This window comes from Notechis scutatus, chromosome 12 (genome assembly GCF_049901735.1).
Source record: "Notechis scutatus isolate UNSWTSFEM ecotype Mainland chromosome 12, rNotScu1.2, whole genome shotgun sequence".
Lineage (NCBI taxonomy): Eukaryota > Metazoa > Chordata > Lepidosauria > Squamata > Elapidae > Notechis > Notechis scutatus.
Genome location: NC_142020.1, coordinates 15402746 through 15423678, shown reverse-complemented (window position 1 = coordinate 15423678; position 20933 = coordinate 15402746). Strand labels below are relative to the sequence as shown.

General features: G+C 49.9%; 1 protein-coding gene across 2 annotated transcripts in view; it reads right to left on the bottom strand.

Annotated features, from left to right (window-relative positions):
• Nucleotides 1–20933, bottom strand: part of INTS1 (integrator complex subunit 1) — a 41064-nt gene that overhangs the window by 9488 nt on the left and 10643 nt on the right. The window contains exons 14-36 of one of the 2 annotated variants that reach the window (XM_087942230.1): nt 20261–20418; nt 18848–18944; nt 18592–18683; nt 17282–17342; nt 16120–16317; nt 15865–15994; nt 14726–14905; nt 13251–13400; nt 12230–12418; nt 12037–12141; nt 10963–11130; nt 10626–10737; nt 8603–8764; nt 7960–8106; nt 7575–7673; nt 6651–6775; nt 5288–5551; nt 3956–4115; nt 3201–3341; nt 2932–3112; nt 2720–2828; nt 1709–1842; nt 382–469 (exon numbers count right to left, since the gene is read on the bottom strand). In XM_087942230.1, the coding sequence (XP_087798356.1) occupies nt 382–469; nt 1709–1842; nt 2720–2828; nt 2932–3112; nt 3201–3341; nt 3956–4115; nt 5288–5551; nt 6651–6775; nt 7575–7673; nt 7960–8106; nt 8603–8764; nt 10626–10737; nt 10963–11130; nt 12037–12141; nt 12230–12418; nt 13251–13400; nt 14726–14905; nt 15865–15994; nt 16120–16317; nt 17282–17342; nt 18592–18683; nt 18848–18944; nt 20261–20418 (3250 nt within the window). Of the gene's footprint in view, nt 1–381; nt 470–1708; nt 1843–2709; nt 2829–2931; nt 3113–3200; nt 3342–3955; nt 4116–5287; nt 5552–6650; nt 6776–7574; nt 7674–7959; nt 8107–8602; nt 8765–10625; nt 10738–10962; nt 11131–12036; nt 12142–12229; nt 12419–13250; nt 13401–14725; nt 14906–15864; nt 15995–16119; nt 16318–17281; nt 17343–18591; nt 18684–18847; nt 18945–20260; nt 20419–20933 lie in introns of both variants that reach the window. The other variant, XM_087942229.1, reaches the window with a different exon arrangement.

Here is a 20933-nt window from a genome sequence, read left to right as displayed (position 1 = left end):
TCCAGGTCTTTAAAAAGTAGGGCGGGGGTCCCCAAACTTGGCCACTTTTAAGACTTGTGGACTTCAACTTCCAGAATTCTCCAGCCAGCCAAGCTGGCTGGAGAATTCTGGGAGTTGAAGTCCACAAGTCTTAAAGTGGCGGTTGCACGTGCTCGCACGCCAGCACCCAGAAGGCAATGCGCCCCACCCCCACCCCCTGCGCATGCGTGCGCAATCCCCCTCCACCGCCCTCTTACCTGCACTGCGCCTCACAGCTGATTTTCAGCTGGTTTGAGGCCTTTTTCGGCCTCCCGGAGGGTTGGAAAAAAAGCCTCTGCAGGCTTTGCAGGCCAAATAATAGGCCCGTTTCGTCACTTCCGGTGTTTACAGGCACACACGTACCTGTGGGATCCTTTGGTCTCTCCCTTGCCAGATCCGGGGCATATGAATGCAGGCCCACAAGAAATCCAAGGAAGCCGTTGGGTCAAAACTGTTTGGAGAGATCAAAGTGAGGATGCAGCACCCAAAAGGGCTGTTCATTGAACAACGGTCTCTTTTGCCCAAGTCCCACTTCCCAGACCCAACTGTGCACTGCACCGCCTTTCGCTTGGGAGGCTGTTTTCTAAAACAGAATATGAGCCAGCTGGGTGCTGCAGCTGCCAAAAAGCCCAACGCCATCCTAAGCTGCATTAATACAGGGATAGAATCAAGATCATGGGAAGTGATTCTACTGCTTTATAACGCCTTGGTATGACCACACTTGGAATACAGCATCCAGTTTTGGTCTCCACAACATAAGAAAAGATGTTGAGACTCTGGGAAAAGCGCAGAGAAAAGCGACAAAGACAATTAGCGGGCTGGAGGCTAAAACATATAAAGAACTGTTGCAGGAATGTCCAGTTTAATGAAAAGATGGACTGGGGTGATAAGACAGCAGACTTTCAATATTTGAGGGGCTGCCCCAAAGAAGAAGGGATCAACCTCTTCCTCAAAGCACTTGAAGGCAACACAAGAAGCAACTGATAGAAACTAATCAAGGAGAGAAGCAACCTAGAACTAAGGAGAAATTTACTGAAAGTGAGAACAATGAACCAGTGGAACTGCTTCCTTTCAGAAGTTGTGGGTGCTTCAACACTGGAGGTTTTCAGGAAGAGGCTGGACAGCCATTTGGGTGAAATGTATAGAGTTACCTATTTGGAGGTACACTAGAGGACTTCCTAGACCCCTTCCAACTCTGTTATTGTTTAAGAAAACCACGGAAGGGGAGCTGGGATGGGGGAAACCCAATCCCTCCCATGAAATCCACATCCGCCTGTTTGCTCTCTCACTCACCCTCTTGTTAACCTGTCTTTCCAAAAGACCAGCCGTAGCTAAGTTGCAGAAAACTATCAAAGATCTGCTGGCACCTTCAGGATCAAGGCAATGATTGTGGCCTAAAGTCATGCCTGCCACAGGATTGTAAATCACCAAAGCTGAGGCAGCAACACACAGCAAAGTTTTCTCACAACTTTGGGAAATCAAAGGCCAACTTGGACGATGAAATGGAAGAATGAGGAATGAAGTTCAGAAACCATCCGCTTTCCAACCTGCAACAAGGCCCTTCTTGACGGTTCCACCATAGAGCGAATGCCAACTTCTTCTACGAAGTAGAACTTTCTACCAGCTTGCTGGATCAGACTGTGGATTATTGGCCAGGTCCTCTACACATGGGTGATGCTGGCAGCCTTACCTGCACTCTTGGCTTCTGCAGAGCAGAGTCCTGATGCAACAGTGAAGCGTGGTCCAGCTGGACTGGTGGGTCAGGAGTGCCAGAAGGTATGGACGGAAGGAGAGGAGGGGCTCGGATTCAGAGGAGTCTTTACCCTGCGGAGGGAAAAGGAAAGGCTAGAAAAGGGGCACCAACAGGCCAGCAGCAGTGTCAGTCAGGCAAAGCAAAGATTCAATCTCTGGAACTGATCCCAATTCAACACCCAAAATGGTTCCTGCACTTTCAGTTCTGAGTACATGCGTGGAACCAAGTTTCTTTGTATGTTTTCTGAAAAGAATCTGCATCGGGCTACCCAGTTCTTCCTTCTGTCAACTCATCAAACATTTCTAGGCCTGTTTTAGTAGTTGCCATAAAAAAGGGGGGGAGGAAGGAACTCTTGGAAGAGCAGCTGAAAGCGAAAGTATATTCCAACTCTTCTCTTTAAAAGATTGTAACTAAAATACCAGAGCTTTTGCCTGCAAATATATTTTAATTGGAGAACGTGAAAGATGACACCCAGCCTATGAACGTGCTCAATTGGAGAATCTGGTTTGTGAGACACCCAGCGGGGACTGTAAATGACGTAGGCCAGAGTTGGCTTCATATAGGGCAATGCCAGTATGTCGCCTCTAACGAATCCTTGGAAGTTTTTTGAAGTTTGGCTCGAGAATCATGATTTAATTAGAGCGATTGCTGGAATCCTGACACCTTCCTCAACTTGCTTCAGATCCAAAATACATTCGCTTGTGAGAATGTTAAGGATTCTAAACTGATGACTTGCTTGACTCCGCCCCTCGGGATCTGCCTCTTCTCCGCCTACATGGTCTCCCTACAGATTTCTGCAGCATCTGCTCCCAGAGATGGTTGTCTGGACCAGGCAGATTCTGCTTGCACATCCTCAAAATTGCAAGAAGCCCACACCGTGTAGGGCTTCCCAGCACTTGAGGGACGGCCATTTCTCAACGTTGACCGATGTTCCAGACCAATCCTCACCTTATCCCGGGAGAACAGCAGTTTCTGCTGGAGGTCAGGGCAGCTGCTGACAACTTCTGGATCCAGCAACTCCAACCAGTCGATGAAGAGACCAGAGGCGCTTTCGACACTGAAGGGGGAAAACAGCAGCGGGTGGAACAATGGAACAAAGTCCCCGGAGGAGACAGGAAGGAACTGAAGACCAAGAACCCAACCAGAAGAGTCAACCCAACCTGGAGTTCTCGGCTTCTTTCTTAATGCAGCTTTCCTGTCTGCACTGGAGCAGTAGGGAGGTCACCACCGAGATGGGCCCAGAAGCAGGGAAATGGGGCGTCCTCTCTGTGGCCACGGAGAAGAGGGTCACCAGCAGCTCCTCCAGATATGGCGAGCGTGTTTTGGTCAGGCCTTCGAGGACTGGAAGGGGAGTAACAAAAGTGTTCTGAGACTCAAGAGGAGAAGGACAGGCAGGGCAGGAGAAATGGGAAGAGAGGGGCAACCCTACCTTTGCTGACAAGCTCTGGTTCCACATTCCACCTTTTGCTGGACTTCAAGGTGGTCACGATGGCGCGGACGGTGGAGCCGATGACTTCAGAGTTGTGGCAGAAGGCCAGCGCGTCCGCCAGGTGCAAGAACCCCGCCTGGGCTGTAGTTACAGAAAGGAAAGGGCTGTGAAGTGGCACGGAAGGAAGATGGGCTCCGCTTGGGAAGGGCCCCTGGTTCCATGCCTGCTAAAAAGGCTCAGAGTTGTTAAATTTGTGTGGACTTCCAACTCCCGGCTGGCTGGGGAATTCTGGGAGTTGGAAGTCCACAGATCTTGATTTGGCCAAGGTTGAGAGAAACACTGTTCTAGAGGCCACGAATAAAATGCAGAGAGTCTGAACCAAGACTGTTGAGATGTGGCTCAAACAAGGATGTTTGTTCCCCTCTTGGCCAACTGGGTCTCTTTCAGATTCTGGTCTCCCACCTTATTCCTGTTTCAGGATGGTGCGTGAACCCCACCCCTTAGAGAGCCAGATTGAAGGGCTGCATTCACAAAACACCCAAAACTTCATTCGGATTTGGGTGGGTTCCCCTTTGTGTGAAGCAGCCCGCTGGGTCAGGTCAATGTACCGCCTGAAGACAGAAAAGTAGTTAATGTAGTCCCTGGGGCTCTGGAGAGTGACCACAGGGAAGATTCAAGAGTTGCCAACCAAAGATATTTAAATTGAAAGTTATCTGCTGCTCCCCGCCAAAAAATCCTTTCCATGTACTTCCTACCGTCGCTGATCCTATGTTGGGATGAAAACTGAACCGCGAAGGACTTGAGCTGCGTCCGGAGAAGACTATCTTCCACCCCTGGGCTCTCCAGCCACTGTAACATCTGCATGAGGACTTTGAAAAACAGCGAGGAGAAGGCCTCGTCTTGGGGAGCGTGGCGCTGGGAGGAGGGAGAGGAGGAAGAGGAGTTATACAGGTAGAACTGCTGAGCTCCAAAAGGGCCCTTCAAAAGGCCTGGGAGGAAAGTCCTACTCCTTGCTAAGCCTTCCCCGGGCGAAGATCCCAAGAGCTGAAGTCCTCCACTACCAGGAGAGAATCGCCTTTACGGCCCAAGGGGCTTTGAAACAGGACGTTTGGCCACAGGAGCAGCACAGGGTCGCGTGGCAGTGAGAGGGATGGCATGTACATTTTAAAAAAATAAAACAAAATCATAGAATAAAATACAATAAATACAATCAAATCATAAAATACAATACAATCAAATCAAAAATCAAATCATCAGATCAAATCATCAGATCAAATCAAAAATCAAATAATAACATCCAATAAGATAAATCAAAGCAAATCAAATCAGATTTGAATAATCAAAAAATCAAATCATTAAATCAAATAAAAAAAACCAAATCAAATAATAACATCCAATTATAAAATAAATCAAAGGAAAGCAAATCAGATTAAAATAATCAAATCAAACCACTGCATGCCATTTCATTATGGCCCTTCCTGGCTGTGCCTGCCCCTCCCTCTCCCGCCCCCTCGGCCTCCCCCCCCCCAAGCCTTATTCCAGACAAGGCTCACACAGACCCTCTTCTTATATTCCGGATTATTCAAACTTTCCTACTCCTCATTCCTTTGGCAAGGGGTGTGTGTGTGTGTGGGGGGGGAGAATCTCATTTGCCCCTTCCGATCCGTCAATCTTAGACCAGGAGCCCCTCCCAATATGAGCCCCTTTTCCCCCTTAAGGAGGAGGGTCTTCCTGGCCCCTTAGGGCCTCAACCGCAGGGCCACGAGACCAAATGAGACCTCCCGAGAGCCCTTGCTCCTGCCCCAAAGGGCATCAAAAGTGACCATGGGACGCGGCCACCGTCATAAATACAAGCCGGTGGCCGGAATTTGGATCGCGCAACCCTGGGGATGCTGCGACGGTCATAAGTGAAAAACGGTCACAAGTCCTTTTTTTTCCCCAGTGCCATCATCGGAAGTTCCAGCGGTTGAGAAGCCGAGGATATTTTGATGGACGGAAAATTCTTTCATCTCGGGGTCTTCTCCCCCACTCCCCCAGCCCCGCCCAGGGTCTGAGTTATTCCGGCCCCTGGCCGAGAGGAGCCTCACCTGGTGCTGCCACAGCAGGCGCAGGAGTGGGCAGGCCACGACGTGGCTGTGGTGCATGGCCATCACCAGGGCTCCTCCGTGGGGCGAGTTCAAGAGGGCCGCCAGGGCCTTTAGAAGCCGCGCCGCCGCCGTCTTGGCCGAGGGCGAGGCGCCTCCTCCTGGGCGCAGGGGAGCCAGCTCCTGGCCGAGGCTCTGCTGCAAAGCCAGGGCGAGGGGCCGCGGGTTCGAGTTCTGCCAGCGGGGGTCCGGAGCCAGTGGGAACAACTGAACAGGCCGGAGGAAAGAGAGACGGTTGGTAAAGGGAGGAAGCTGTTTCGCTCACTGCTGAACTAGGGGTGCCTGTTCCTTCAAAGATTCCCATCCCTCCAGAGGATAGTCTCTTTCAGGCTGTCCTCGACTTATGACCGTTAACGGAACCTGCCTTTTACGGTCAGAAGTGGCGACGGCTGTAAAGCAGGTGGCCTACGTGACTGGCCTGATTTTATTTGGTTTTTTTTTTTTTTTTTTGCAGTAACTATTAAGCAAATCACCCCAAGTTCGTTAAGTGAATCCAGGGCCCATTAAGAGAAAAGGCCTGTGATGACATCAAAGGGGCGTGGCACAAAAGCAACAAAGTCCCAAAAGTAGGTCAAGTCCCTTTAATTCCTCCAACTTGGCCCCCAATGTCCAGTTATCATCGGCTGGAGAAAAAACTCTCCCCAGAACCGTTTTTAAAGGGAAGAAATTCCATCCAAACCCAAAGTACGTATAGATTATAAATAAAAACCAACGCAAACCACAACTGCAGCAATTAACGGGACAGGGCAGGATAAGGAATGGCCCACTTCAAAAGATAACGAAACACACACACTTGGGAGGACGACAGAGCCCAGATAAGACTTGACAAACCACGATAATGCACACTTTACTTCCAGCAAGGTGCTGTGCACAAATGCTCTTTTTAAATCCTGTTTTCCCAGCTAATGAAAGGGGATCAGGGCCCTTTCCTCCCCGTAAAAAAAAAAAAAAACTTCCAAGGATTCATTAGAGGCGACATATACTGGCACTGCCCTGTATGAAGCCAACTCTGGCCTACGTCATTTACAGTCCCCTGGGACCCTGTTCCTCCCACCCCTGGGTGTCTCCTAAACCAGATTCTCCAACTGAGCACCTCCGCGGTGTCATCAATCACATTCTCCAATTAAATATATTCTCAGGCAAAAGCTCTGGTAGTTTAGTTACAATCTTTTAAAGATAAAGAGTTGGAATGTATTTTCAATTTCAAACTGCTGCACTGCTCTTCCAGATTTCCTTCCCCCCCTTTTTTTAATGGCAACTACTAAAACAAGCCTAGGAATGTTTGATGAGTTGACCTGTCCGTTACCTGGAGAAGGATGCCCGCCAGGTCAGCTTCGGGATCGACGATCGGGAACTGGGCTAAGGCTCGGCTCCTTCCTTGCCCTTGGGGGACCTCAAGGCTGGATTTGATGCGTGGGGCATCATCACCCTCTGAACAGCGAGGCAGATGAAACCTTGTCAGTGGGATGTTTTCAAGGCCCTGGGGATCCAGAGCCCCTCTCCTCTCTCTCTCTCTTTCTCTCCCTCTTTCTCTCCCTCTCTCTCTTTCTCTCTCTCTCTCTGTATCTCACACTTTCTCCCCTCTCCTCTCTCTGTATCTGTGTCTCTCTTTCTCTTTCTCTCCCTCTCTCTCCCTCTGTGTCTCTCTTTCTTCTCTCTTTCTCTCCCTCCCCTCTATCTGTCTCTCTTTCTCTCCCCTCCCCTCTCTCTGTATCTGTCTCTCTCTTTCTCTCCCTCTCTTTCTCTCCCTCTCCTCTCTCTCTCTCTCCACACACACACCCAGAGCAATGTTTATGCAGATTCTCAACCATCCAGCTCATGGTTGTCCCAAAGGTCCTTTTTCAAGAGGCAACTGGACTTTTCTTTTTCTTTGAAGATGTTTCCCTTCACACCCAAGGAGCTTCTTCAGTTCATGAATGGTCCCAACCCTGTTTAGCTTTCCATAAAGATTTTAAAATGTCTATGATCCCGAGTTTGGGGCATTGCATGAACGTGCCACAAAAGTACTTCCTAACGGCAAGCCCCCTCACCATTCCCCCCCCCCCACCATTTCGCATGTTTTAATATAGGCCTTAATTTTGGGGGGGAGGGGCTTAATTTCATTTCAAGCCTATAAAACATGCTGGGACTTCCTATTGGGGGAGGCTGTATTGTTGGAGAAACAGGGTATTATTCTATGTTCTAATGATGACATAACACATAAACGACTCTCAAAAGCCAAATATCGAACCTTGGTGAGACGGAAGGGAGGCGGTGAGGAGGGAGTGGAAGGTCTGCCCGCCGGTGGCTCCTCTTTCATGCTGCACCTCCACGAGATGGGCCATGTAGTCTGTAAGGGAGGAGGGAAGAAATCTCCATCGGAGGCGTGTCCTAGAAGCAGGGGTCTTCAAACTTGACAGCTTGAAGACTTGTGGACTTCAACTCCCAGAATTCCTCCTCCTTCAGTCATGTTAGCTCAGGAATTCTGGGAGTTGAAGTCCACAAGTCTTAAACCAGCCAATTTTGAAGACCCTTGTCCTAGAGCTTGGGGCAGAATCCCAGAAGAATGGCCGGGAAGAGTCTCGCAGGGCGGGCGAGGGGAGGGAAGGGAAAACCCAACCCGGGGTTACTCTTACTCTTGTCCATGATGTTCTGTTCCAGTGTCTGAGGGTCGTGAGAGACAGCTTGGTCCAGATACTGCAGAAGTTTGCTCATGCTGGAAACCGGGATGCCAAAGGACTGGACGAAGAGTAGCAGTTGTTGGGGTTCGAGGTCTTGCAATGCTGGAATAAACAAAAACACCCCCCCAAATTCAACACCCCCTCCAAAGCAAAAGGAGGAGATTTTCTTTCCATATCCGTGTTTACAAAACCATCCTGCAGCTGTTTCTTCAACTGTCATGCCAGACAGACAGTTTAGATCAGGGTGTCCAACCTTGGCAACTTTAAGACTTGTGGACTTCAACTCCCAGAATTCCTCAGCCAACTTTAAGACTTGTGGACTTCAACTCCCAGAATTCCTCAGCCAGCAAAGCTGGCTGAGGAATTCTGGGAGTTGAAGTCCACAAGTCTTAAAGTTGCCAAGGTTGGACACCCCTGGTCTAGATGCATAATTCTGCATTTGTTTATTTTTTTCGGTTATGCTACATGGTGTACATGGGAGGCGGTGACCCTTTGAGAGCTGCGTGCGACGAAATTTCGCTTTGAAGCATGCCGATTAGCGGACGTTCACGGTGACGATAAAACGGTGATTCCACTCTTATCCTTACTCTATTCTTACCTGCATCCACCAAGCGAGGCACCTCCGAACGAATCATGCGCAGCTTCAGCCAATCGGGGAGGAGCAGGGCCTCTTCGGAGGTGTCCACCAGGAAAGCTGTGGGGAGCGACTTCTTCTCGGGGAACCAAATGTCCAGCAGGGTGTAGAAGTCACCGTCGTCCGCTTTAAAAGCAACACGGAAAGAAGGGATGTCTAACCTTGGCAACTGGAAGACTTGTGGACTTCAACTCCCAGAATTGAAGACTTGTGGACCAACTCCCAGAATTGAAGACTTGTGGACTTCAACTCCCAGAATTGAAAACTTGAGACTTCAACTCCCAGGACTGAAGATTTGAGGACTTAACTCCCAGAATTGAAGACTTGGACTTCAACTCCCAGAATTGAAAACTTGTAGACTTCAACTCCCAGAATTGAAAACTTGTGGACTTCAACTCCCAGAATTGAAAACTTGTGGACTTCAACTCCCAGGATTGAAGACAGACTCAACTCCCAGAATTGAAGACTTGAGGACTTCAACTCCCAGAATTGAAGACTTGAGGACTTCAACTCCCAGGACTGAAGATTTGAGGACTTCAACTCCCAGAATTGAAGACTTGAGGACTTCAACTCCCAGAATTGAAAACTTGTGGACTTCAACTCCCAGAATTGAAGACTTGTGGACTCCAACTCCCAGAATTGAAGACTTGTGGACTTCAACTCCCAGAATTGAAAACTTGTAGACTTCAACTCCCAGGACTGAAGATTTGAGGACTTCAACTCCCAGAATTGAAGACTTGTGGACTTCAACTCCCAGAATTGAAAACTTGTAGACTTCAACTCCCAGAATTGAAAACTTGTGGACTTCAACTCCCAGAATTGAAGACTTGAGGACTTCAACTCCCAGAATTGAAGACTTGAGGACTTCAACTCCCAGAAGTGAAGACTTGAGGACTTCAACTCCCAGGACTGAAGATTTGAGGACTTCAACTCCCAGGATTGAAGACTTGAGGACTTCAACTCCCAGAATTGAAAACTTGTGGACTTCAACTCCCAGAATTGAAGACTTGAGGACTTCAACTCCCAGAATTGAAGACTTGAGGACTTCAACTCCCAGAATTGAAGACTTGTGGACTTCAACTCCCAGAATTGAAAACTTGTAGACTTCAACTCCCAGGACTGAAGATTTGAGGACTTCAACTCCCAGAATTGAAGACTTGTGGACTTCAACTCCCAGAATTGAAAACTTGTAGACTTCAACTCCCAGAATTGAAGACTTGTGGACTTCAACTCCCAGAATTGAAGACTTGAGGACTTCAACTCCCAGGATTGAAGACTTGAGGACTTCAACTCCAAGAATTGAAGACTTGTGGACTTCAACTCCCAGAATTGAAGACTTGTGGACTTCAACTCCCAGAATTGAAGACTTGAGGACTTCAACTCCCAGAATTGAAGACTTGTGGACTTCAACTCCCAGAATTGAAGACTTGTGGACTTCAACTCCCAGAATTGAAAACTTGTAGACTTCAACTCCCAGAATTGAAGACTTGTGGACTTCAACTCCCAGAATTGAAGACTTGTGGACTTCAACTCCCAGAATTGAAGACTTGAGGACTTCAACTCCCAGAATTGAAGACTTGTGGACTTCAACTCCCAGAATTGAAGACTTGAGGACTTCAACTCCCAGAATTGAAGACTTGAGGACTTCAACTCCCAGAATTGAAGACTTGAGGACTTCAACTCCCAGAATTGAAGACTTGAGGACTTCAACTCCCAGAATTGAAGACTTGAGGACTTCAACTCCCAGGATTGAAGACTTGAGGACTTCAACTCCAAGAATTTCCCAGCCAGTGCATCTTCACTTAACAACCATGGCAAGAAAAGTCATAAAAGGGGGACAAAACTCACTGAACAAATATCTCACGTAGGAACATCAATCCTGGGCTTGATTGTGGCCGTTAAGCTGAGGACTACCTCTACAACCAGCACCTGTGAGCTATAGAAACTCCCACCCTGTGGGTCGCTTGCACGGCAAGCTTTCCTTCACCTTGAGGGGGTCCGAGGGTCAGCAGAATCACCATGGCGTGGACCACCAGGATGTGCATCGTGGCGGTTTCTCCTCCACTCCAGCGAAGGAAGACTTGATCTTGGGACTCCGACTAGAACAGAGATGGACAGCAACTTTAAGGAGGGTGGACTCCAACTCCCAGAATTCTCCATTCAACTAAGATGTATGGACTTCAACTCCCAGAGTTCCTGAAGTAGCGGGAATGCTGAGAGTTGAAGTCCACCCTTCTTAAAGTTGCAGAGGTAGAGAAACCCTGCCCTAGAAGGTGAAAGGAAAAATAGGACCCAAGGTGGGGAGAGGAGAGAGGGACTCTCACCCAGTTGTAAACCTCGTCGCCTTCTTTGGTCTGGCGCATGCGCTTGATGTAGCGCGAGAAGATGGAGAGCAGAGCCACCAACACGGAGTCGGACTCCGAGCAGTAGGAGAGCTTTGAGAAGAGGTGAGACATGATGGTGGAACGCTCCACAATCAGCCGGGCCACGTCCTGCAGAGAAGAAGAGGAAGAAACATAAAAGCAGCTGAGCAACGAAGGCCTCGAACTCTCGAGGTCAACCAAAGACCAGCGGAATGCCGGTTTTCCCTCCGGCGGGTCTGAGCCCAACGTCGCCTCTCCGTCCTTCTCGTGAGGCATGGACAGCCCACCCATCCTGGATCTTTTCTGGGGGAGACCTCCTGCTCTCTACCGCTGGTGGCACCGATTTAGAAAGGGAGTGAAGGTATAAATTGAAAAGAGAAAGAGAAGGGCCAGATGAAGAGTTTGATCTAGCAGTTAAGGCACCAGACTGGAAACCAGGAGACGGTGAGTTCTAGTCCCGACTTGGGCATGAAAGCTGGCTGGGTGACTTTGGGTCAATAACCAGGAGAAGGTGAATTCTAGTCCCGTCTTACACATAAAAGCCAGCTAGGTGACTTTGGGTTAATAACCAGGAGATGGCGAGTTTTAGTCCTGCCTTAGTCATGAAAACCAGCGAGGTGACTTTGGGCCAATCATGAGGAGAAGGTGAATTCTAGTCCCGTCTTAGGGCATGAAAACCGACTGGATGACTTTGGGCCAATCATGAGGAGACTGTGAGTTCTAGTCCTGTCCTAAGGCATGAAAACCAGCTGGCTGATTTGGGGCAAATCCCTCTCTCTCAGCCCAACCCACCTCACAGGGTTGTTGCTGTGGGGAAAACAGGAGGAGGAAGGAGTATTAAGTGTGTCTGCCACCTTAAGTTATTGATTAAAATGAATAAAGGGGGGGGATTTTAAGAATCAACCAATTTTGGAGCCCCAAGAGGAATGCCTTGCGACCTGCAGGGAGGCAGACTTTGCTTTGGTTGCTAAACGAGGAGGCGCCTCACGGACCTTCGCCTTCTCCTCCCGCGCCCAACCGGTTGATTTCTCTCACCAAAGCCAAGTTGTTATGCTGGCCTTGTTCCTCCACGGGGGCATGCTGGGAAAGATACACCAAGTAAGCACTGATGGTCTGGGGGTCTGTCTCCATGTGGATGGCCTGGAACGGGAAGCAAAGGGAACTCAACGTTACACCGCCTGGGTCCTGGGTCGGGAGAGCCTTCCAAGGGTCGCGCCACGCCGTTCACCTGCTGCAGAGCCACCGCCGTGGTGGTCCGGACGCTGTCGAACAAGGGCAGCTTGGGCAGGTCTCGCAGAAGCCACTGGTAGCTTTGAAGCAGCTCGAAGTCCCAGGGGTCTTCCTCCATCGGGTGCTCCTTCTCCTCCTTCTCCTCCTTCTCGTGGAGGGCCCCTTCAGAAAGAACCAAGGACAGGCCCTGCAGGGGGGCGGGAGGAGGACACGGGGGGAGGGTCTCGCATCCAGCCTGAGCCAGGGGTTCAAAAAAGCCCGCTTCTGACCGATTGGGTGGCCGGCAGCCCCACGGGGAATTCTTTTCCCCTCTTACAAAAAGTTATTGCATTTCAAATATGTACGTATAAAAGACAAGCGAGCAGAGAAGGGGGAAAAAAGGGAGTTGAAAAGAAAGGAAAAAGGCTAAGGGGAAATGGGCAACTGGAAACGACAACAAAATAAATGACAGGAAAAAACCATCAGACTTTTTTCGCTACAGATAAAAGTCTAAAGACCAGAATAAGTAGCAGTGTTTTGCTTATTCTGGGGGGGAAGGAGGAGGAGGAAGAGAAGGAGAAGGAGGAGGAGGAGGAGGAGGAGGAGGAGGAGGGAGGAGGAGGAGGAGGAGGAGGAGGAGGAGGAAAGAAGAAGAGGAAGAGGAGAAGCGGGGGAGAGAGGGAGGGAGAGAGATTGACTGACTGACTGACTGACTGACTTCTGGCACAGATGCCGTCTCTCAAATCTAGCACTCTGGGGCTTAAGAGACGAATATGGATGTTTTCAAGCTTCAGCACTCAAAGAGTTGCAAGCAGGGAGCAGAAACTCCAGGCCGGAAGCCCCCAAAACTCATCACACACACACACACACACACCCCTGAACAAAACCTTGATGGCCCTCTGGGGAAAGGACAGAAGAAGGTGCACCAAAAAAGAGGCGGCACAGCCATATTTTATCCCTGTTCCACCTAGCAAGACTTGGAATGGCCTCCTTCCCTGCTCTAAGCTGGGCACGGACTGGTGGGGTCTGGGGCTCCTTACCTTCATGGCCAGCACCCGCGAGGCCACCTGGGATGAGCTGAGGCGCCTCAGGAAGTAGTCCAGCACCTCGCACGTGGTCTGCTCGTCGGCGGTGGGTCCGAGGAGCATGTCTTGCAGACGGCCAAGCAGCTGCCTCTGCTTCTGCTGCCTCTGCGGAGGAGCGGCACAAGGTCAGGCACTTCCCTGTAAAAGTGCAGCCTGCCATTTCAGGGAGGGCATCCTCGGCGTGGTGGTGCAGTGGTTAGAACGAAGGCTGACTCTGCCCACGGCCAGGAGTTCGATCCTCACCAGGCTCCAGGTTGACTCAGCCTTCCATAACTTCCAAGGTCGTTAAAACGAGGACCCAGATTGTTGGGGGCGAGAGGCTGACTCTGTAAACAGCTTAGAGAGGGCTGGAAAAGCCCTGGGAAGTGGTAGATTAAGGGCTATTGTTATTTCCTTCCTTCCTTCCTTCCTTCCTTCCTTCCTTCCTTCCTTCCTTCCCTTCCCTTCCCTTCCCCTCCCTCCCCCTCCCCATCCATGGTAGCATGGTGGTTAGAATGCAGCAATGCAGGCTGACTCTGCCCACTGCCAGCAGTTCGATCCTTACCGGCTCAAGGTTGACTCAGCTTTCTGTCCTTCTGAGGTTGGTAAAGTGAGGACTCAGATTGTTGGGGGTCAATAGGCTGTAAACCACTTAGAGAGGGCTGTGTGAAGCACTAGGAAGTGGTATATAAACACTATATCTATCTATCATCTATCTATCTATCTACCTACCAGTTGTGGTGGCACAGTGGTTCGCATGCAGTATTGCAGGCTAATTCTGCTTGACTGCCAGCAGTTCGATCCTGACCAGCTCAAGGTTGACTCAGCCTTCCACCCTTCCAAAGTGGGTCAAATGAGGAGCCAGATTGTTGGGGGCAAGAGGCTGACTCTGTAAACCACTTCGAGAGGGTTGGAAAAGCCCTGTGAAGCGGTAACAAGTGCTACTGCTAAGTGCTATCCTTGTAGGAAGGATGAAACTCCTGTTCTTCAACATACAGGTAATCCTCGACTTACAACAGTTGTTGAGTTCCACCCCATTTTACGACCTGTCTTGCCACAGTTAAGTGAATCCCTGCAATCAGTAACATGGTGGTGAAGTGAATCTGGCTTCTCCCTTGATTTGGCATGTCAGAAAGTCGCCAAAGGGGAATCTCATGACTCGGGGGGACGCTATCACCGTCGTAAATACGAGTCAGTGGCCAAGCCCTCTGAATTTGGATCACCTGACCCTGGGGATGCCGCGACGGTCGTTAAGTGTGAAAGACGGTCGTAAGTCGCTTGGTGAGTGCCGTAGTAATTCCAGCCACTAAACAAAGGGTCGCCAATCCAGACCTACCTGCCGTGTTTGGGCCAGGATGAAATTCTTGGTGGGCGACAAATACTCCGTCAACCCGCTTCCTAAGCCGGCCATTTTGCTTTTCAAAGAACGGGAAACCTGAGGAACCGCCTACCTGCCGCTTCTTGGCCCGCTGCTCTTTGCTTTCTCCTTCCTCTTCCTCCTCTCCAGAGGCCGACTCATCCGCCGCGTCGTGCAGGAGGAACTCACAAAGGCACTGGACTGGGAGGACGTCCAGCGAGCCCTCGCTGGACTGGACGAGGTCTGCCAGCCACGGCATGGACTGCGAAGAAGCCTAACAAACGAGGAAGAAGAGGCAGGAATCCAGTCGAGCAGGAGAGAAGCAGAACGAAGGTCATAGTTTGGGAAACGAGGGAGGGCACGGCGAATTCAAAGGATGCCCCTGGAGTGGGGTAGGGGTGCCTGTTGCATCTGGGGGAAAGGGAAGGTTGCAATTTTTTTGGGGGGAGGGGGCAGTTTGCAGAAAGGAGGGGCTCTTTCCCAGAGGCCCCAAAACAATCAGCAGAGTTTGGAATATCTGGAGGGCGGGAAGCGAGCAAGGTCGGACTCTCCTTAGCAGTTTGCAGAATAAGATCTATGATTATTGCGGAGAACTGCTTCAGTCCGGCAAGATTCTGTCTGCAGGCGAATGGCAAGCCAGAATCTACTCAGAGGTAACTCCACGTCTCGTTCTTGGTTCTTTGGCTCAAGGTCGACTTAGCCTCCCATCCTTCCGAGGTGGGTAAAGGAAGACCCAGATTGTTGCGGGGGCAATAGATTGACTGTATAAACCGCTGAGAGAGGGCTGGGAAAGCACTGTAAAGTGGTATATAAGTCTAAGGGCTATAAGCTATTGCAGATGGACTCTGCCTACTGCTCGGAGTTTGATCCTGACCAGCTCAAGGTTGACCCAACCTCCATCCTTCCGAGGTGGGTAAAAGGAAGACCCAGATTGTTGTGGGGGCAATAGGTTGACTGTATAAACCGCTGAGAGAAGGCTGTGAAAGGACTGTGAAGCAGTATGTAAGTCTAAGAGTTATGGCTATTGCAGATGGACTCTGCCTACTGCTCGGAGTTCGATCCTGACCAGGTCAAGCTTGATTCAGCCTTCCATCCTTTCCAAGATGGGTAAAATGAGGACCCAGATTGTTTGGGGGGGGGGCAAGAGGCTGACTCTGTAAAACCGCCCAGAGAGGGCTGGGAAGCACCGTGAAGCGATATATAAGTCTGCGGGCTACGGCTACTGCCACTCACCTGCCTCTGGATGATGTTGAGCAGGAAGTCGGGGTGCCGGCTACGACACAAGAGGTGCCCCAGGCGCAGGGACTGATTGAGGCTTTTCACCTGGTCCAGGACGGGCTGAGGCGGCCTGCGAGGAGGCCCCCTGCGAAAGGAGCAAAAGAGGTGAAGACGGAGGACAAGGACGGGACAGAATCTTGCCCCAGCTTTTGGAGCCTCCAGCGGTGGTGGGCGAGTCTCCCCCTCGGAAGAATCACCAGGGCTTCTTACTGGGGATCCAGGCTGGTCAGCTGGGACAGCAGGAGGCTGCTGCTCTCCGTGATGGTCTGCTTGGTGGAGGCCGCGGCCAGGTGGCCCTCGAAGGCCAGGATCTCCTGCTTCTCCCGCTGGGAGATCTGCAGTTCGCGGCTGATCATTTCCGTACGGGTCTCTTCGTCAGTCAAAGTGCAGGGAGGGTAGGAGTAGTTGCTGGCGGAAGGAAGGAAGGAAGGGGAGGCCGAGGCCGTTTTAAGAACTGGATGTTATGCCGGGAGAAAAGAAGAAAAAAAAGCTTGGAATAACCTCCCGCCTTTTCATTTATTTCAGAACTAGCTCGATACCCACTATGAAACTATGTGGTTGGGCTTAGCATGTGGGGAGGAAAATAAGGGAAAAATTGTGCCTCTGCCTACCAGCATCCGTCAGTATTCATCTGGCTAGTGTCCTGTGTGAGAGAGTTGAGGGCTGTTTGGAAACTGAAAGAGTATTTGCTGTGTGAACAAGAAGACAGCAAGGAGCCTGGGCGTGGCTTAGCTCAAGTGTTCTGGGCTAAAGCTGCTTGGTGCTGCTGTGAAACTGAAACTCCTCTCCTCTATTTGGAACAGATTTCTTTTCAGGTGGGGCTCCTTAGCATCGGAGGGTATTAATAATAATAATATACGAAACACTAATGCTCTGAGGGTCATTTCAAAAAATCCTTTCTTAGTGAGCACCTAGAAGCCAAGAGGAACATACGTGGCAAATTTCAAGTTCGTAGGCTTTATGGTTCTGGAGATTTTGTGATGACGCGTGAGTGGTATTTTGCTTTTATAGAGAGAGAAAAAAGAAGATATTCATGAACTGGCAGAGACATGGGTAACAAGGTCAGGCAATGGGAGCTCAATTGGGGGCTGAGACTGGAAGGAACCTGGGCGTGGCTTAGCTCTATGCTGTCAGCTCTGAAGCTGTTTCTTGGGTTTTTGCTTGTAACCTTTACCGCCTTGAGAGAATATACCCTTGATATTGTAAACTTCACTTCAAATGTTATTATGTATATAAAGAAGTTAAAGAATCCTGCCGAATCCGTCATGTGTGTGTGATTTCTGGATCTGAATTTCTGCCGGAAACTCTTAAAACAATTTAAGACGGGAAAGAGAGAGAAATTTAGGACAGACTCTCCCAAGTTGGAACCTACTTGGTCATCACCATCTCCATCAGCATCTTTAGTGTGGGATAGTCCTCCCAAGCCGTGAGACCTGCCAATCAAACCAGGGGAAAATCAGAAACATTGCATGCAGCGATCAGAGTGCCGGCCATTCCTCAAACAAAACCTCTGCAAAATCACCGACAGGTCATTAGGACCATTTTAAAGGAAAAACAATTTGAAAGGGGCCCTTTGTAAGACGAAAAAGTCTTATACCAGTAGTATACAGGTAGTCCTTGACTTACAACAGTTCATTTAGTGTCCGTTCCAAGTTACAATGACACTGGGGAAAAAAGGGACTTATGGCCGTTTCTCACAGTTACGACCTTTGCAGCAAAGGTCCCAGGATCCCTGAGATCAAAATCCAGATGCTGGCAACTGACTCATTTTTATGACGGTTTGTCGGAGTATATTCATGAACTGGAATAGAGCTTGGTAACAAGGCCAGCCAATGAATAAGCATAGCAACTAAGTCAGCCAATGAAGACTGTTTGGAAACTTAAACTAGAAGTAGCCTAAGCGTGGCTCTATATTAAGCTCTGCAGCTCTGCAGCTGTGTTGAGCTCTGAGTCTGTCCATTGAAAATGAAACGGCTTCTCTCCTCTGCTGTGTGTAATGCTTGCCTGCTGAACTAAAGCGAAACTGAGGTCTGTTTCTGAAGTTGCTGCTGAAGCTCTGAACTTGTGACACGTTTGCTGTTTGAGTTTGCTCCATGTTGGAGAAATCTACAACTGGTTTGTAAAAAAAAAATACTTATTATGTTTACAAAGACATTAAATGAAGCGTCAGCCCTCTGTGTTTATTTTTCTGGAGCTGGATTCACGCTGCAAAACTTTGAATGCGGGTGTCACACGATCCCCTTTGGTGACGTCCTCACAAGGAAAATCAAGGAGGAAACCAGGTTCACGTCATAACCAGGTTACTAACGTATCAGCTGCAGTGGTTCACTTAACAAACTGTGGCAAGGAAGGTTGTAAACTAGGGACGAGACTCGCTTAACAAATGTCACACTGAGCAGAAGAAATCCGGGGCCCTGTTGTGGTCGTAAATCCAGGGCTACCTGTGCTACCCATAGCAAGAACGTTACACAGAAGGTAAGAACAGCAATAATACGGTGCAAAATTCATTAAGGACAAAGTTGAAAAAAAAATTGTCCCCCCTTCTGCTTTGTATGCAAGTGTGTCTGTGCAGATGTTGTATCTGTGCAGACTCAGGGAGGGAAAACAGATACCTGCAGTCATGCCACACACACACACACACACACACACCTTGCAGGAAAGGATTCCCGCCGTAAGACTCACCGATGTTTTCCGGGTTGAATGCAGCCACCACGAGCAACAGGGGCCAAGCCTTCCAGTAGAGGGTCGAAATAGCCAGATTTGGAGGGTGGTACCTGCAGGAGAGCCAAGGATATGCAGCGGGATCTTGTTATACGTTTTAACGAAATAATGCAATGCATGAAAGAAAAACAAAACAGGCTTTATTGCCCCACGTTTGACGTCCAAAAAGAGAATAACAAAACAACCCCCAAAAAGGAAGAATCTCTTTCACGATTACCCTGGAGGCAGCTGGATGTTCTCAGGATGGTGGTAAGTGCACAGGTTCAAGACGGCGTCGATCAGTTGAATCCGCTCCACCCTCAAGACTTCGAGATCTGGAATCCAGAAAGGGGAGCAAGGTATATAAACAACGAAGGGGGCTGGCAAATAATCTGCACCAGGTTGTGCCGGATTTCTACAGCGGTAGTGAACAACCAAAGAGAAATTCTTGATCCAGGCAGCGCAGGGGACAGAGGAGAAGAGGAGCCGTGGTGGCGCGGTGGTGAGAAGGCAGTATGGCAGGCTGACTCTGCCGACTGCCAGCAGTTCGAATCTCCCCAGGCTCAAGGTTGACTCAGCCTTCCATCCCTCCGAGGTCGGTCAAATGAGGAGCCAGTGTCGGGATTCCGGCAGTTACTCCAATTAAATCATGAGCCTCGAGCCACACTCCCAAAACTTCAACTTTTATACATGTTTTATAGTCGTCACCCAGGTTGTTGGGGGCAACAGGCTGACTCTGTAAACTGCTTAGAGGGGTCTTTAAAGCACTGTGAAGCGGTACGTAAGTCTAAGTGCTAAGGGGAGGGGGGGAGGGAGGGCAATAATGGTGGCGCAGTGGTTAGAATGCAGCATTGCAGGCTAATTCTGCCAACTGCCAGCAGTTTGATCCTGATTGGCTCTAGGTCAACTCAGCCTTCGATCCTTCCGAGATCGGTCAAATGAGGAGCCAGATTGTTGGGAGCAAAAGGCTGACTCTGTAAACCGCTTAGAGAGGGCTGTAAAAGCACCCTGAAGCGGGATATAAGTCTGCTGTAGCTTGCGAAGGATGGGAAGGAGGGAGGATGGGAAGAAAAGGAAGGAAGGAAGGAAGGAAGGAAGGAAGGAAGGAAGGAAGGAAGGAAGGAAGGAAGGAAGGACGGAAGGAAGTCGTGGTGGCGAAGTAGTTAGAATGCAGAATTTCATGCTGACTCTGCCCACTGTCAGGGGTTCGATCCTGACTGGCTTAAGGTCGACTCAGCCTTCCATCCTTCCGAGGTCAGTAAACCCAGATTGTTGGGGGGGGGGCAAGAGGCTGACTCTGTAAACCGCTTAGAGAGGGCTGCAAGAGCGCTGCGAAGCAGTATGTCAGTCCAAGTGCTATGGCTATTATGGAAGGAGGGTAGGTAATCATCAATTTATAACCACTCCTCTTAACAACCATTCAATTTTACAAAGGTTCTGGGAAAGACAACTTGCAACCAATCCTCACGCTTAGGAACGTTCTGCGTCCCTGCAGCCGTTTGATCGCGATCAGCGCACATTCATGAGGGTTGCAGCATCCCGGGGTCGTGTGGGTCACCCACCAACGGTCCCAGGGAACTTGGAAGAAGCTGGGATCAGCCGTTGCTGCTGCTTCACAGGGGTGGCAAAGAATGGCTCCAAGGAGGCTCACCGTCCGCCTGCACGGCTGCTGCCCGTTTCACCAGGTGGTCGGCCAGCTCCATGGCGTCGGCGGGGCCGAGGGGAAGCTCCCGCGACAGACCGATGACCAGGATGCGCATCAGGGTGTCCTCAAGGATTGGCACTTCGGAGCAAAGGCGGAGGAAGAAGCTGCCCGGGAAAGAGAAGGGAGGGGGGGGGATGCTTAGCGGGTCGACACCCAGAACAACAGAGGGGAGACCCACTTCCCAACAGAATCATCATCTCCTTTGAATGATCCCCGCAATCCCTTGCAGGGTGGAGTCTGGGCAATTGAAAGGAACGGAGTGTTTACTGGCCGGATGCCCTTCCTGTCACCAAGGCGGAGTTTTGTTCGGCAGATAATATTCTCACCGTGCCCAGAGAGAGAAATATCTGCCTCTGCCTAGGATCGAACTCACAGCCTCCTGATTGGGAGGCGAGAGCTCCCTCTCTTGGCCACCACACCACATCGCACTTCCCAACAGAATAATAGAACTCAACTTAAATCGTCGCTTTAAATGTACATTAATCGGTACATGTTAAAATGAGATTTCCTTGCATTCAGCTCTCAAAAAAGAAACCACCATGCATACACCCACATATACGACAAGAGAGAAACGTCACAGTCTAGTTCACATGTATACATACACAGGGCAGAAAAAAAA